This window comes from Phascolarctos cinereus, unplaced genomic scaffold (assembly GCF_003287225.1).
Source record: "Phascolarctos cinereus isolate Bilbo 61053 unplaced genomic scaffold, phaCin_HiC Scaffold_1;HRSCAF=81, whole genome shotgun sequence".
NCBI lineage: Eukaryota > Metazoa > Chordata > Mammalia > Diprotodontia > Phascolarctidae > Phascolarctos > Phascolarctos cinereus.
Window position 1 is genome coordinate 205,685,792 of NW_027555514.1, and position 14,204 is coordinate 205,699,995.

The following is a 14,204-nucleotide window of genomic DNA, read 5'->3' on the forward strand; positions in this document are numbered from 1 at the left end:
TCAGGGTAGTCTGGGACTATGGGAGTGTGAAGAAGATCCACACAGGAGGTCTTGTAAAAAGGGAGACAAGCACTAAGTTAGATATTTACAGAAAATCCAAGGGAAGAAAGGAGGAGGGGAGTAAGGCACCAAGGAAGAAAAGAGGGGAGAAGTCCTCTGAGAACACTCCTCCAGAGAGTTCAAGGGAGGATGTGGAACAGAAAGGAAAAGGATCAGTACTGGTGTACGATGGGGTTCTTTTGATCAGTCAAGATTACTTTAAAATTACAGTTGTGCTCACTTAGTCTTGTCAAGCTGTCTCTGTGTGTGTGTGTGTGTGTGTGTGTGTGTGTGTTTGTAAGTGTTTCATGTTTGTGGTGAAAGTTTTAAATGCCACCAGAAGCCTTTGGAGGAGCTTCTCAGGGAAGCACAGAAGGTGTTTGTGAGAAGGGAGGAAGAAAAACAAAAGCAGAAGGCCAAGTTTATTGTGGCTACTGTACAGGAGGTAATGAAAAAGAAAGGGGAACAAGAGCTAAAGAAAGCCTCTCTAGAGAAAGGGACCCTAGGAAGGGAGCGAGCAAAAGGAAAATGGCTACCTGAATGGTTTTTATGTGGGAAGCCTGGACATTTCTGAAGGGGGTGTCCCAAGATGAAAAGGGAAGAAAAAGTAGTCCCCTTGATGACATTTGGGGAAGAGGAATAGGGGGATCCAGGGTTCTTGAAGCAAGGAGCCCACCTGTAACCCTTGATAAATTGAAAGGTGGGACCCTGGGAGGAGGATGTGGTTTTTCTGGTAAACACTGGGGCTACCTGATCCTCCCTCAATTTCAAACCTTGGAATGTACAGTTTTCAGGACAAAAACTGAAAGTATCAGGAGTCAAAGGGGAAGGATTCTTAGTTCCAATTTTTGAAGCAGTAGTAAAATGGGGATGGTAGCTCAGTTACTATATATTCCAGAAGGAGGAAGTAATCTGTTAGGGAGGGATCTAATAATTCAGTTAAATTTGCAAATTGAGACATGACCAATAAATTGAGGTAAAGATGGATCTTAAAGATGCCTTCTGGATTTGTCCCCTCTCTAAGGAAAGTGGTGAACTTTTTGCCTTTGAATGGGAAAATCCTTATACAGGAAGAAAACAACAATACCAGTGGACTGTCCTACCTCAAGGTTTTGCAGAATCTCCTAACTTGTTTGGACAGATTTTGGAGCAAGTGTTAGAGAAGTTTTTGATCCCTTATGGGATTACTTTGCTGCAGTGTATAGATGACTTGTTGGTGTTGGGGCCAATAAGATAGCAAGGGCTGAGAAAAAAAAAAGAGGAAGCTGTTTGTGAAGAGAGTGGGGGGGAAATACAGCTCTCTTAGTTTGTAAAGTGTTAGATATTAACTCCTTCCAGATTCTAACAGGGTGAGTGTAATTTTTTTTATATAATTTGGAATATAAAAGAAAGTGGAGATACTCTAAGTAATGTGTTTGAAAGATTAGGAAAGAGGAGTCAAGGTTTTGAGTGAAAATATGACAGAGAAAAAAAGACAAAAAAATATATAGTTTGAGAGTGGGTGGGGGTGCGGCGAGCTCATGTGCCCTAAGTTCCCATCCTTGGATGTTTGTTCTGGGTGACTTTATGCCAGCTTCAAGAGGTTTAAAAATGTGAGAAAGTGGGATTCTGTTTTGGGTAGAAAAATTATAAATGAAAACTTTGTAACTTGTTTTGAAAACCAATGAAGTTATAAAGGTTAGCCTGTAGGAAGGCTTTATTAAATCTGACCTTCAATAAATTTTGGCTATTGTAAAGATTGGTTAATGTGATTGGAGAGTGTTATTAATTATTGGAACTCTAGAGGCTTTCTGCCTGAGGTGAGGAAACTGACTACACCCAGTTAGAATTGATTCAGATTGGGGACCTGAGAGATTGCCTCTCTGGAGGGTGGAATTCCCCACGTATTTTGTTTTGTTTTTATCTAATAAGCCTCTAAAAAGGAGATTTTTCTGCTCTCTTAAGGAAGTAGGGGAAAAAAAGGGAGAGAATTATTCAGAGCAGGAATTGTTGCCATGTGTCTTTTTAAGGGAATATATGAAGTTGTAGAGAATATTTCCCTTTTAAAGGGACAAGAGCATTGAATTTAAAACAAAAATATTTTAAAATGTTTATTATTAGAGATTATAAATCCAGATTTGATTTAAGTTTGTTTACCTCAGTTTACTGTTCTGTAAAGGGCTGTTTCAAGTATATTATAAGGTATAAGAAAGTGTTACATTCCTAAATTGTGCAATTTGATAAACAATTGTATCACCTATTATGTTAGAAAAGTAATTTGTCTTATAATCTAGAACATTGTTAGATTAAGAATTGTGCTGTCAGAGGAAAAAAAATGAATGGGTTAGGAAGCTGTTAGGTCATTCTATCTGACCATGTGTTGTAACATTTTTTTAAGTACTGTCATTTAAGAAACATGAACTTCCAAGTTTTGTCTATGTTTAAAGGGAAGTTTCAGCTAAAATTAATTGGTTCTCACTTATGAAAGTTATTTGGAGTTATTGTTTAAATCAAGTATTTGTAGAAGTATTTTTGTGAAAAGAAACTTGGTAATTGTGCAAAGAAAGGAATTTTGTGGTAATTAGGAAATTGTAAACTGTTTTCAAGAAAGGGAAATACTTTTATGAAAATTCTATTTGCAAGCTAATTTTGTTGCAAGTAATAATTTGACAATTATGTCCAAAACTACTGTGAATTTTGAGTTTGTTTTCCTAGGTTTGTAGTTCCTAGGTTTGTTATGTCCTTGGACTGGTCTTAATGGGTGCTTTCTGAGAAACAGAGTCAAGGTCAGCAACTTAATGGGAGCAGCATCAGAAGGAGGTATTAATACTAAAGCAGCTATTGTAATAAGTTGTAAGTAGGGAAAATCTTTGCTGTTTTGATTTGAATTCATTCCATGGCCTAGCAAGGGTTAGAATTAGTGTTTGAACTTCTCTATTAGAGTAGCAACTTGGGATTTTAATGGAAATTTGATTTTACTTAGGATGTTATTTAATCAGGAACTGGAACATGTGTAGGAATGCATGCAAACTACTTAGGGCTCACTTTAGAGATGTTCCCTAGCTAATGTGAGATTATAGTCACACCTGAAACCTTGATGATGGAAATTTGCTATCCAAGATCTTTGGGGCTGTTAATGAACTATTATTCGGAGTCTAACTCCAGGTATGGTTATCACAGAACTCATTGAGCTACTGACCCACGGTGCCAGCAACCCTGTGAGAGGTCTGTGAGCTGCATCTATGAACTGCAGAGGGTGTTCTTGTGGGAAGGTCAGGAAAACAACTTTTCCGCATGGCTGAGGTAGGATTCTCCTGACTCAATTTCCCTGCCATGACACCTGGCAGACTTTAAGCCTGGCTCAGTGCAGTTGGCCATTATGTAACTCCTGCCTGGAATTGACATGAAGTTAGGGAAGCATTGTTCCCTTACTTTAGTTATGTCCCTATTCTTTGATAGCAAATTTCTATAATCAAAAGGTATTGTAAACACAATATTAAATCTATTAAATAATAGATTGATTCTGGAACATCTGAGGTTATTGTAGTAAGATGCAAATGTAAGGCTGAGCTATTTGGTCTGGAGTTTTGGAATTAAGTATTCCTATGTAAGTTAGAGTCCTTTAATTCCTCATAATTAGTATGGGGATAATTAGGCCAGGAGCTTGTGAAACTAGGATATTATTCTGTATCAAAATTGTCTCAGTTTGTTACAATTAGTTAATGTTAAAAGACCAGAAGTTGGAATTGTCTTATTACTTGATATGTACTGTTTTTAAATTGATTATGTGTGTATTGGAGTCTGTCATTAGTTCCTCAGAGGAATCGCATCCTTCTGATGGGGGAATATGAAAAAGAAAAAAAACTGCAATTAATGCAAGGTGTAAAACTAGAAGTAATGCGAAATGTAAGACTAGGTTCTAGTTTTTCTGTTACTTTTCAATTTGAGTGTCTTAAACGTGATAATTGGCCAACATTCCAATTATTGATCTTATGATTATGGAGACATAAGAGTTGAGTTAACTTTCATTATTTACCCTGGTTATTGGCAAGGTAATTTAAAAATTGTGTTAAGATCAGTCTTTTAAGAGAGTGAACACAAGAAAGAGGAAAGTCTGCTGGACACTGCGTGAATAGCATTTAGAACAGAAAACTTCACCGGATATATCCAGAACACCAGACAGCTGTTTGAGAAGAGACTTCTGAAGCCTTAAATGGCAATTTATCATTACTCTTGGTACTTACTAAGGGGACTGCCCCCTTTTGATTTGTACCAGAATGGTGGAGAAGATGCAAGTAGGAGGAAAGGGAGCCCAAATGATGGTTTTGAGAAGGAAGCTATCCACGCAAAAGGATGTAAAGGAAAAACAATGTTTAGAGTTACTAAGAGACTTTAAAGATAGACTTTAAGGGAGAAATAGAAATTGTGTGGAAACATAATCTTTAGGGAGAAGAAAGAGGGGGACTTGTAAGGTATAAGAAATTATGTTTCTGCAGATGTAGAGGAAGTGGTCTTAAAGTCCAATATAGGTGTGAAAGGAGCAGTTTTACTTAGAATTGTTTTTCAAAACTAGTAGTGTGGTTAAAAGTGCTGAAAATAGGACAAAAGTTACAAATTGCTCAAACTGCCTGTGCTTAATGAGTCTACAAATATTATCTTCTCCTCCCTGGGGGAAGGATTAACACAATTTTAGGCACAATGTTGTATGTAGAGGGAGGGACCTTGCCTGAGTGTAACTGCTTGCTTTTGCTTCTGTAGGGTTTGTCTGCCTCTAGCAGCACACCCACTTCTTGCAAGAACATATAATAAATGAACTTGCCTCATCTACCTTGGGAGTCTTTTGTTTTTTCCTAACAAAAGTTATTCCTAACACCACCTAGTCCCTCCTTTTATCCCGAATAATAGTACATGCAGAGGCCACTTGAATGTAATTGATTCTGATGAAAAGAAAAGACAGATAATTAACTCAGATTATGTCACTTACTTTTGCCTCTTATTTGCTTGACTTTTCCTATTTTCCTTATGTAGACCCAGGGTGCATAAGTAGTTAACCTCCTACTAATTAGGTAAATGATCTTTTGCAAATAAGCAATTAATTTCTAGAAACTTAGAGTATTTAATTGATATGCTATGCAGATGCCTTTTTCATATAACTTTACAGGTCTTTGAACTTCTGAAAGTATCTTGGTAGCCCGATAATGACCCACAAACATTGTTGGGACTTGCCTTATGGTAGGTAATAAAGTGAATGAAATCAATTATACTGCCCAGCATGTGTGGTTACTTTTGTACATGAGTTGACGTAAATGACTCTTTAAGCCAGTATCACTCTTCTAATTTTGACAAAGTTCAACAAGTAAAACCATTGTCTTTAATTCAATTAATTCATTTCAAGAAACAATAATCTATAATATACTAGGCACTGGGGATACAAAGATAAAAATGGAAAGCAGTCCCCACTTTCCAGAATGTTATTGTTAGGAGCAGCTAGGTGGCACAGGTGATAGAACACCGGCCCTAGAGTCAGGAGGACTTGAGTTCAAATGCTGCCTCGGACACTTGATGCTTACTAGCTGTGTGACCCTGGGCACTTAACCCCAAATGCCTCACCCAAAAAAAAAAGAATGTTATTGTTGCTACTGTTTGTTACAATATATAAACAGAAAAATAAATAACATACCATGGTGTTTGACTTGTCTTATCACCCCTTCTCCATCTCCTTTGCTGGCTTATCATCCATATCATACCCCCTAATTATGTATAGAGCCAATTCCTGGACCCTCTTTTTTTCTTTCCCAACACACTTTATATAGATAACTTCATCAGCTCCATTGGATTTAGTTATCATCTCTATGCTGATGGCTCACAGCTCTGTATATCCAACACCAGTCTTTTCCTTGAGCCATTGTTACATATTACTAGCTACCTATTGAACCTTTCAAACTAGATGTCATATATGTCTCAAACACATCAGATCCAAAAAAACTTCATTACTTTCCCCTCAAAACCTATCATTATAACTTTACTATTTCTATTGAGTTCCATTGTTCTTCAATCATTTCTCAGATATGTCTGACTCTCCAACTCATTTTACAGATGAGGAAACAGGAGAACAGGGTTAAGTGACTTGCCCAGGGTCACACAGCTAGTAAGGCCAGATTTGAACTCAGGTTCTCCTAACTCCTAGGCCAGCACTCGTTTCTGCTGTGCCACCTAGCTGATTCCTCCCTCTGTCTACCCTCCCTGCAGTGATTTTTCCTCCATTCTATCCTTCCTATTTCCCTGTAAAGTGAAATGTATTTCTACATCCAACTCTGTGTGTGTGTGTGTGTATTCTTTCTTTTGACCAGTTCAGATGAGAATAAGGTTCAAATGTTAGCTGCTTCCCACTAACCTCTCTTCATTGTTTGTATATATGTCTACTTACATACCCTGATAATGTGAGATATTTTCACCTAACATTCTTTTCCCTTCCCCACATCCCTTGGTTCACTCCTCTTCCCTTCTCTTTTCATTCTTAAATCATCAAGATATAACAAAAGTACTCCTAGGCCTTATCTAATTGGATTCTCTCTATAACCTCTGAGGGTGATAGGGTTCAAAGAGGACATATGTTTCATCTTTCCATATTTGAATATAAACAGTTTAGTCCTTTATCATTGTTCATCCATATTTATCTTTTTGTTTCTCTGGTACTCTTGCATTTGAACTTCAAAAGTTTCTTCACAACTTTGGTTAGGAATGCTTACCACTATTTCCTTTTTTTTTTCTTTAAAGCTGCCAGAGTAATTACAAATTTTATTACAAAATTCAAATTTAGTGTTTATAAAACATGATAGTTGTCCTAGGGAATGGTTATGTTTCACTTGACACAGTCTTTTTAATGATACATAATGTTTAGAATTTCCATTACATACTTTACTTTTTTGACTAGTGATTTTTGAGCCAAATAACACAAAAATGTATGTGTTAGATGCCGAAAGTTGTGTGGCATTCATATTGATGGGTCTTAAGTTGGAATCTTCTGATGCCTAGAAACTAAAAAACATTTCCTAAATGTTTATAACAAAATATTTATATATATAAATTGGATGATGTAGTAATATTACCTTTTCAGAAAACTCTCAAAGATGGCAAAACTATGGGCAGTCTTTTTATTAACACAGTTGAGTTAAATTTTTTGATTTGACAAAAACTTCGAAAGTACTTCTTTATACATAGAGGAATAAATTATCATACAATGATTCCCCACCCAAAACATTTTTTTCTTAAATGTGCACAACCTACACACACACACACACACACACACACACACACACACACACACACACACATCTGCTGCCAAGCTTTTTTTGTTTGTATGTTTTGTTTTGTTTTGTTTTTACAAAAACCACACTGCTTTCTGGGAGCCTACAATGAAGAGATGTGTTTTGAGCCTTCTCTTTTTATAGTAGATTGTGTTATCTGGAATGAACAATAGAGGTTCATCCAGAGAAAGTCTTTCACTACTTCTTTGGTGTAGCTGAAGGTTCTTCTCAGCTTTTTTATTTTTTAGCTTTCAGTTTATCTTCCTTGATAGGTTCTAAACCTAAATATTCTATATCTTCCTTTACATTACTGTTAGTTTTCATTGTTGCTGATAATGGCTGTTGCTTATGGATTTGTTTCTGGTTGGAATGTTGCAAATGTCCAGTATGGGTTGAAGTCATATAGTAAAATTCTTTAGAAGAGCAACCTGGATGGGCATGCATTTTGTCACTCAAAGAGTGAGTCAATAATTTAGAGGTCTGAGCCTGTGACCCTTTTTCCAATGTTATATGTGTTTGGTTATTAACAGATTTGATATCTGGACTGCTACTTTGTGATTTCACATTTTTATCAACTTGGTTTTTTTCTTTAACTGGCTTACAAAAATTTTGCCAAGGTTCCTCAGCATACCTTATAATACTTTTAACTCCAATTCTAGTTTTGCTATGAATTTCTCATTTTGCTGAAACAACTTTTTTCTGAGTACCTGTAGCTATGTTTTGCTCAGACTGAATCAGAGATTTAATGTTCTTGGACTTAGCATTCTTACAATCTAATTTAAAAATATTACTAGACTGGCTATTTCTGTCATCTTGAATTTCTCCTATTTCATGAGATATTATTTTAATATTTTCAGCATACTGTTATGGACTGTGGTCAGAAAGACCACAGATACTGTTTTCTAAATCACTGCTTTTTAAATCAGTTTCATTAAATTCCATAATATCTGAGTGTTCATCAGATACTTTAATATCTGCCTCTTTAAGATTACCCAAAAGGTTTGTAGTTTCTTGAAGTAATGATATAGCTTTAACAACAGTCCCCATAGCATCCTGTAATTCTGTATTACATTCAGTAATCTCAACAACAGAATTGGATAGAACCACACTGTTCTTTTCTATATTGTTTGGAGTTGAACAAGCAGCAACATCAGATGAGGTAGCAGCAGCCTCTGCTACCTCCATTTCATCACTCTCTCTGGAAAATTTTAAGGTTTCCTTTGATGTATCGGCAATACTTCCATTAGAATCCTTTCCTTTGAGATTAGTTTTACCTGTTTTATTGGCAATAGGATAAAAGCTTAAAAAATACTGGACTGCTGCTCTTGGTTTTACTTTCTTCTTTTTCTTCAGTACTACAAGTCTCTGACAGGTGAGGAGTAATTAATGAATGGGATGACATGGCTGTTTCTCCTTTGTTACATTTATGTTTAATATCTAGTTTGACTTCATCCTTAAGTTCATGATAAGGTGATGCTGCTGAATGACTTGAAAAACTATTGTCATTTCAGGTACCTCTTCTGTTTAACCCAGTATGTCAACTACTTTTAACTTCTGTTTAGCTGTTGTACAAACACCATCTTCCTTGTTTTGACACCTGTCCAGTAGTCTGACTCCTGGTTGTTTTTTTATAGATGCATTCTTGACAGCTGCTCTCTCTGAATTAGTTAAAAGTGTTGTATTTAAGTGCTTCGCTATAGGGTTTTGTTGCAAACTTCGTACTTGTTCTTGTGCCATTAAACGAGGCAATTTTCTTGGTGATCTGACTGAAATTTCTTCCACTTTGTCCCTTTGATTTCTGGTAGGCAAAATAAGTTCTTCATCAATGGTATCATTACCACTTTCTTTAACAACTCCTTCTCTGGACATCTCTGGACTATCTGAATGATATGACACCCCCTTAAATCCAGGAATAATACAACACTTAATACCCATAGAAAGTAGCAATAAGACCAGCCCAGACCTTCCCTTCAGAATTATGGAAGAGCCTACCCCTTCATCAATGGTATCATTACCACTTTCTTTAACAACTCCTTCTCTGGACATCTCTGGACTATCTGAATGATATGACACCCCCTTAAATCCAGGAATAATACAACACTTAATACCCATAGAAAGTTGAAGGTATCTGGAAATTGGGATCGTTGCTATCCAAAACAGGCAAACAGAACTGGTTACTCACAGATCCTAGCACAGGATCCTCATCGCTGAGCGTGTTCTTCAGTGAGTCCTCTAAGACATTCTGACTTGTACTAAAATCGTCACAGACTTCATTCTCCGGTTGGATCCTTAAATCACCTTGAGGCTATGCTCCCAAACTCCCTTCAGAACATAGCTCAGGAACCCCTTCCTACCAGGCCTTTCTTGATTTTTCAGCTCACCTCTTAACCCCTCACACACACACACACACACACACACACACACACACACACCATGTATCATCCACTGTTTCATTAAAGGTCCATTTTTTTCTTTGTCATTTTTCTTTAGCATTATATTCAGTTTTGCTGGGTAAATTATTTTTGGCTGTCCTTTATCTTGCTTCCTGGGAGCCTACATATATTTGTTTTCAGATGAAGAAATGTGTTTTGAGCCTTCTCATTTTACAGTAGATTGTGTTATCTGGAATAAACAACAGAGGTTCTTCCAGAGAAAATCTTTTACTACTTCTTTGTTATAGCAGAAGGTTCTTCTCAGCTTTTTTTTTTACTTTTAGTTTGTCCTCCTTGATGGGTTCTAAACCTAAATATTCTGTATCTTCCTCTACATGAGTATTAGTTTTCATTGTTGCTGATAATTGCATATATCCTTTGACTTCTGGAATATCATATTCCAAGTTCTCTTATCCTTTGTAGTGGTGGCTGCTAAATCTTGTGAAATCCTGACTGGCTCCTCAGAACTTCAATTCTTTTTTTCTGGCTGCTTGAGTATTTTTTTTTAAACCTGGAAATTCTGGATTTTGGCTATGATATTCCTGGGAGTTTTCAGTTTTGGGGTTTCTTTCAGAAGACTAGTGGATTCTTTCTGCTTCTACTTTGCCTTCTGGTTCTAAGAGATCTGAGCAGTTTTCCTTTAAGATTTCTTGAAATACGATGTCTAGGCTCCTTTTTGGGGGAGGGGGTGTCATATCATTCAGATAGTCCAGAGATTCTTAAATTTTTTCTCCTCAATCTGTTTTTCAGGTCAGTTGTTATTGCTGCTTTACATTTTGTCCTACTTTTTGGACTTAAAAATTATTTCTAGTTGTTTTTTGTGGTCATTGGCTTCCATTTGATCTGTTTTAGATTTCAGGAGGTTTATGCCTTGGGCTAGGTTTTGTATCTCTTGTGCCAAGCTTTCCTTTTTTCATTTTATTTTCCTTTCCAATTATTTTTTTTCCACAGCTCTTTTCCATTTTTCTCTTAAGTGCTCCCATTACATTTACAAAAAACTTTTTAAACTCTATTTTTTTAACGTTTCATCTCTTCCAGATAGCATAGTCAAGTTTGTGCCCAAGCCGAGTTTTTCTTTGACGCTTTGCTTTTGTAGTCATTCTCTCCTGTGTTTGTGTCTTAAGCATTTCTACCATCAAAATAGTTCATTATGGTGAGGGGTTTTTTTGTGTTTGCCCATTCTTCTAGCCTTCTTCCTAACTTTAGACTTGATGTTAGGGCTTGGCTCTTCCATAATTCTGAAGGGAAGGTCTGGGCTGGTCTTATTGCTACTTTCTATGGGTATTAAGTGTTGTATTATTCCTGGATTTAAGGGGTAGACTAGCCTGCAAGCTTTCAGTGCTCCCAAAGTGATCTGATTCAGAGCAAAGTCTGTTTACTGCTCCTGTGGTATGAGCTCTCCAAATTCCTATCCTGGGTTTGGGTCTATACAAGAATAGATTGCTGCTAGATTTAGCCCCTGTCAGCTAACAGGAAAGCTCTATTGGTTCAAAGTGTCAGAACTGTAGGCTCCCCTTTGGCCTCTGGTTCCTGCTTGCTGCTGCCTTCTGAACTTCCTCCTTTTTCAGTACCTCCCTACTTGGGAATGCCATTCCCTTGCACAGGTCCTCTTCTTACTCTGCCCTGAATCTGTGACCCAGAATTGGGTAGCGTGTGACAAAGCTTACAGTTCATACCTATCTACAGCGTGGTGACCTGGTATGGGTCTGCATGTGCCCTAAACAGTCTACAACCTCCGTTTGCCCTTGTGCACAGCCTCCCCCAGGTGTTAAAGTGCTCATGTGCATGGGGCAGCTAGGTGGCACAGTGGATAGAGCACTGGCCCTGGATTCAGGAGGACCTGAGTTCAAATCTGGCTCAGACACATAATACTTACTAGCTGTGTGACCCTGGGCGAGTCACTTAACCCCCATTGCCCAACCAAAAAACAAAAGCAAAAACAAAAACAAAAGTGCTCATGTGCAGCATACTCCTGTCCAGACCTTTTCTCTATTGTCCATAGACTTTTTTCACTGTCTCTCTATGCTGATCTAAGCTAAATAAATGACTCACTCTGATTTTTTTCTAGACTTCTCCATCTCAATTTAGTCTAGTGTATTTTTTTTAAGCATTTGGGGTTAAGTGACTTGCCTAGGATCACACAGCTAGTAAGTGTCAAGTGTTTAGTCTGAGGACACATTTGAACTCAGGTCCTCCTGACTTTGGGGCCGGTGCTCTATCCACTGCGCCACCTAGCTGCCCCTCTAGTGTATTTTCTAGATCTGTTTGAAGGAGTTTGTCGAGGAGAGCTAACTCCATTGCTTCCTACCATTCCACCTTTTTGGCTTTACCTCCTCTAATTCATTTTTTGCACAACTAGCTACCAAAGTGATTCTCCTAAACTACAGGTATGACCACGTCATTCTCCTACTCAGTAAACTCCAGAGGCTCCCTATTGCCCATAGCATAAAATAGAAATTCCTTCATTGGATTTTTAAAGTCCTATACAACCAGGGTCCAGCCAATCTTTCTAGCTTTGTTATACTTTACTCTTTTTCCTGACCTCTACTGTACAGCTAAAATGGTCTTCTTGCTTGTTCCTCACACATTGTACTCTTATCTCCTATCTTAGTGCCTTTGCACTGGTTGTCTCCTATATACTTCCTCCTCACTTTGTCATATAAAACCCTTCTAGGAATAAGTTCTTTAAATGATATAAGTTTATTATATAAAGGAAAATGGCCAGTTATTTTCCTTCTACACTGAGAATAAGGAAGGAATAAAACTAGATGGCTGTCTTTGACATGTAGGGCTAGGACAGAAAGAAAATTTAATAAAATTCTGAGTGGGGTTGTTGTTTATGACTTTCCTTCCCTGGACAGTTATAAACATAGGATCGATAACCATAGATCTTCTATAAGCATACTAATGATTAGGAACAGTGAAATATTGAATAAAAAATTATCTCAGTCAATAAACACTTATTAAGTGCCTACTATGTGCCAGGCACTATGCTAAATGCTGGGGATACAAAAAGAGGCAAAAGATAGTCCCTGCCCTTAAGGAGGTCACAATCTAATGAGAGAGACAAGCAAACTATATTCACATACAAGCTTTGCACAGAATGAATAGGAAATAACTAAAAGAGGGAAAGCAGTAGAATTAAGAGAGGTTGGGAAAGGTTACCTAGAAGATGGAATTTTAGTTGAGACTTAAAGGATACCAGGAAAGCCAGTAGGCAGAGATGAGGAAAGAGAGCATTACAGTAAGAAAAAATGCCTGGAACTAAGAGATGGAGTATCTAGTTCATGAATAGCAAGGAGGCCAGTGTCATTGAATCAAAAAGTATGTGGTAGGGAATAAGGTGTAAAAAGACTGGAAAGGCAGGAGGGGGCTAGGTTTGTGAAAGACTTTGAATGCTAAACAGAGGATTTTGTGTTTGATCCTGAAGCTATAGGAAGATATTGCTATTTACTGAGTAGGGGTGTGACATGATTGGACCTGCTTTTGTCTTCTTATAGGCCAATAAAAATACCTGTCTTTTCCTTATAATGGAGTAGAGAGAAGAAGCATTTTTAATGAAAAATGTTAATGGCTTATATATTTTATTTGCAGCCCAATCCATTGAGCAGCGACTAATGAAGATGGATCACTCTGCCATCCATCCCCATTTACTTGACATGAAGATTGGTCAAGGCAAATATGAACAAGGGTTCTTTCCAAAGTTGCAGGCTGATGTCCTGACAACCAACAATAAGTAAGTACCTACTGGATTAAAGAGTTATATTAAGTAATAATTGAAGAACATGAGGCTCTGAATTTCAGACATGGATTACACTGTGAAAGTGAAATCCATCAACTGTGTTCAACTTTCACATTAAATGTAAATTTGGAAGATAAAATTGGATTTAACCTGAGCATTGCTTGATTTCTTATTCTGCAGTAGAATAAATCAGAACAGGCAGGCCCTTAATAATGTTCATCTTTTTAAAAATAACATATTGTTTGAAATAGCATAGCCATAGATTGCTTTGATTGACTTTGGTTATTAGTTAAATACCATCAGTAAATTTATAAGTTTACCAAAAAAATAAATAAGGGAACTCTGAAGCATCCTTATCTCTTATGATAGATGACGGCATTCAGATATAAAAGTGGTAGAATCCAAGGCTACTGTCTTTTTATTTGTGGCTTTACTTGTTTTTTAGATAACTATAAATGTTTGTTTAAAAGATCAGTGTTTAACAGGCTGGTTACCAAGAAGAAACTAAAGGATGCTATTAGTCCCAGCAACTACCTTTTCAGAGTGTACAGAGTGTGGGGTAGATTAGAAGTCAGGAGTAACTAAGTTCTAATTTTGGCTTCACTGTTAGTTTATGCAAGTCATATCACCTCCATGGCCTGGTTCCCACATCTGCACAATAACTCATAGCATTTTATTGAAGCTCAGAGAGGTAAGTGACTTGAC

The 14,204-nt window shown here is 37.2% G+C and overlaps 1 protein-coding gene and 2 pseudogenes across 1 annotated transcript in view; 1 reads left to right on the forward strand and 2 right to left on the reverse strand.

The window, feature by feature from the left end:
* Positions 1-14,204, forward strand: part of DENND5B (DENN domain containing 5B) — a 213,158-nt gene that overhangs the window by 124,541 nt on the left and 74,413 nt on the right. The window contains 1 exon segment of the mRNA XM_020975818.2: positions 13,352-13,493. Within this exon segment, the coding sequence (XP_020831477.1) occupies positions 13,352-13,493 (142 nt within the window).
* Positions 7,429-8,510, reverse strand: LOC144456946 (PHD finger protein 3 pseudogene; annotated as a pseudogene).
* Positions 8,605-10,110, reverse strand: LOC144456958 (PHD finger protein 3 pseudogene; annotated as a pseudogene).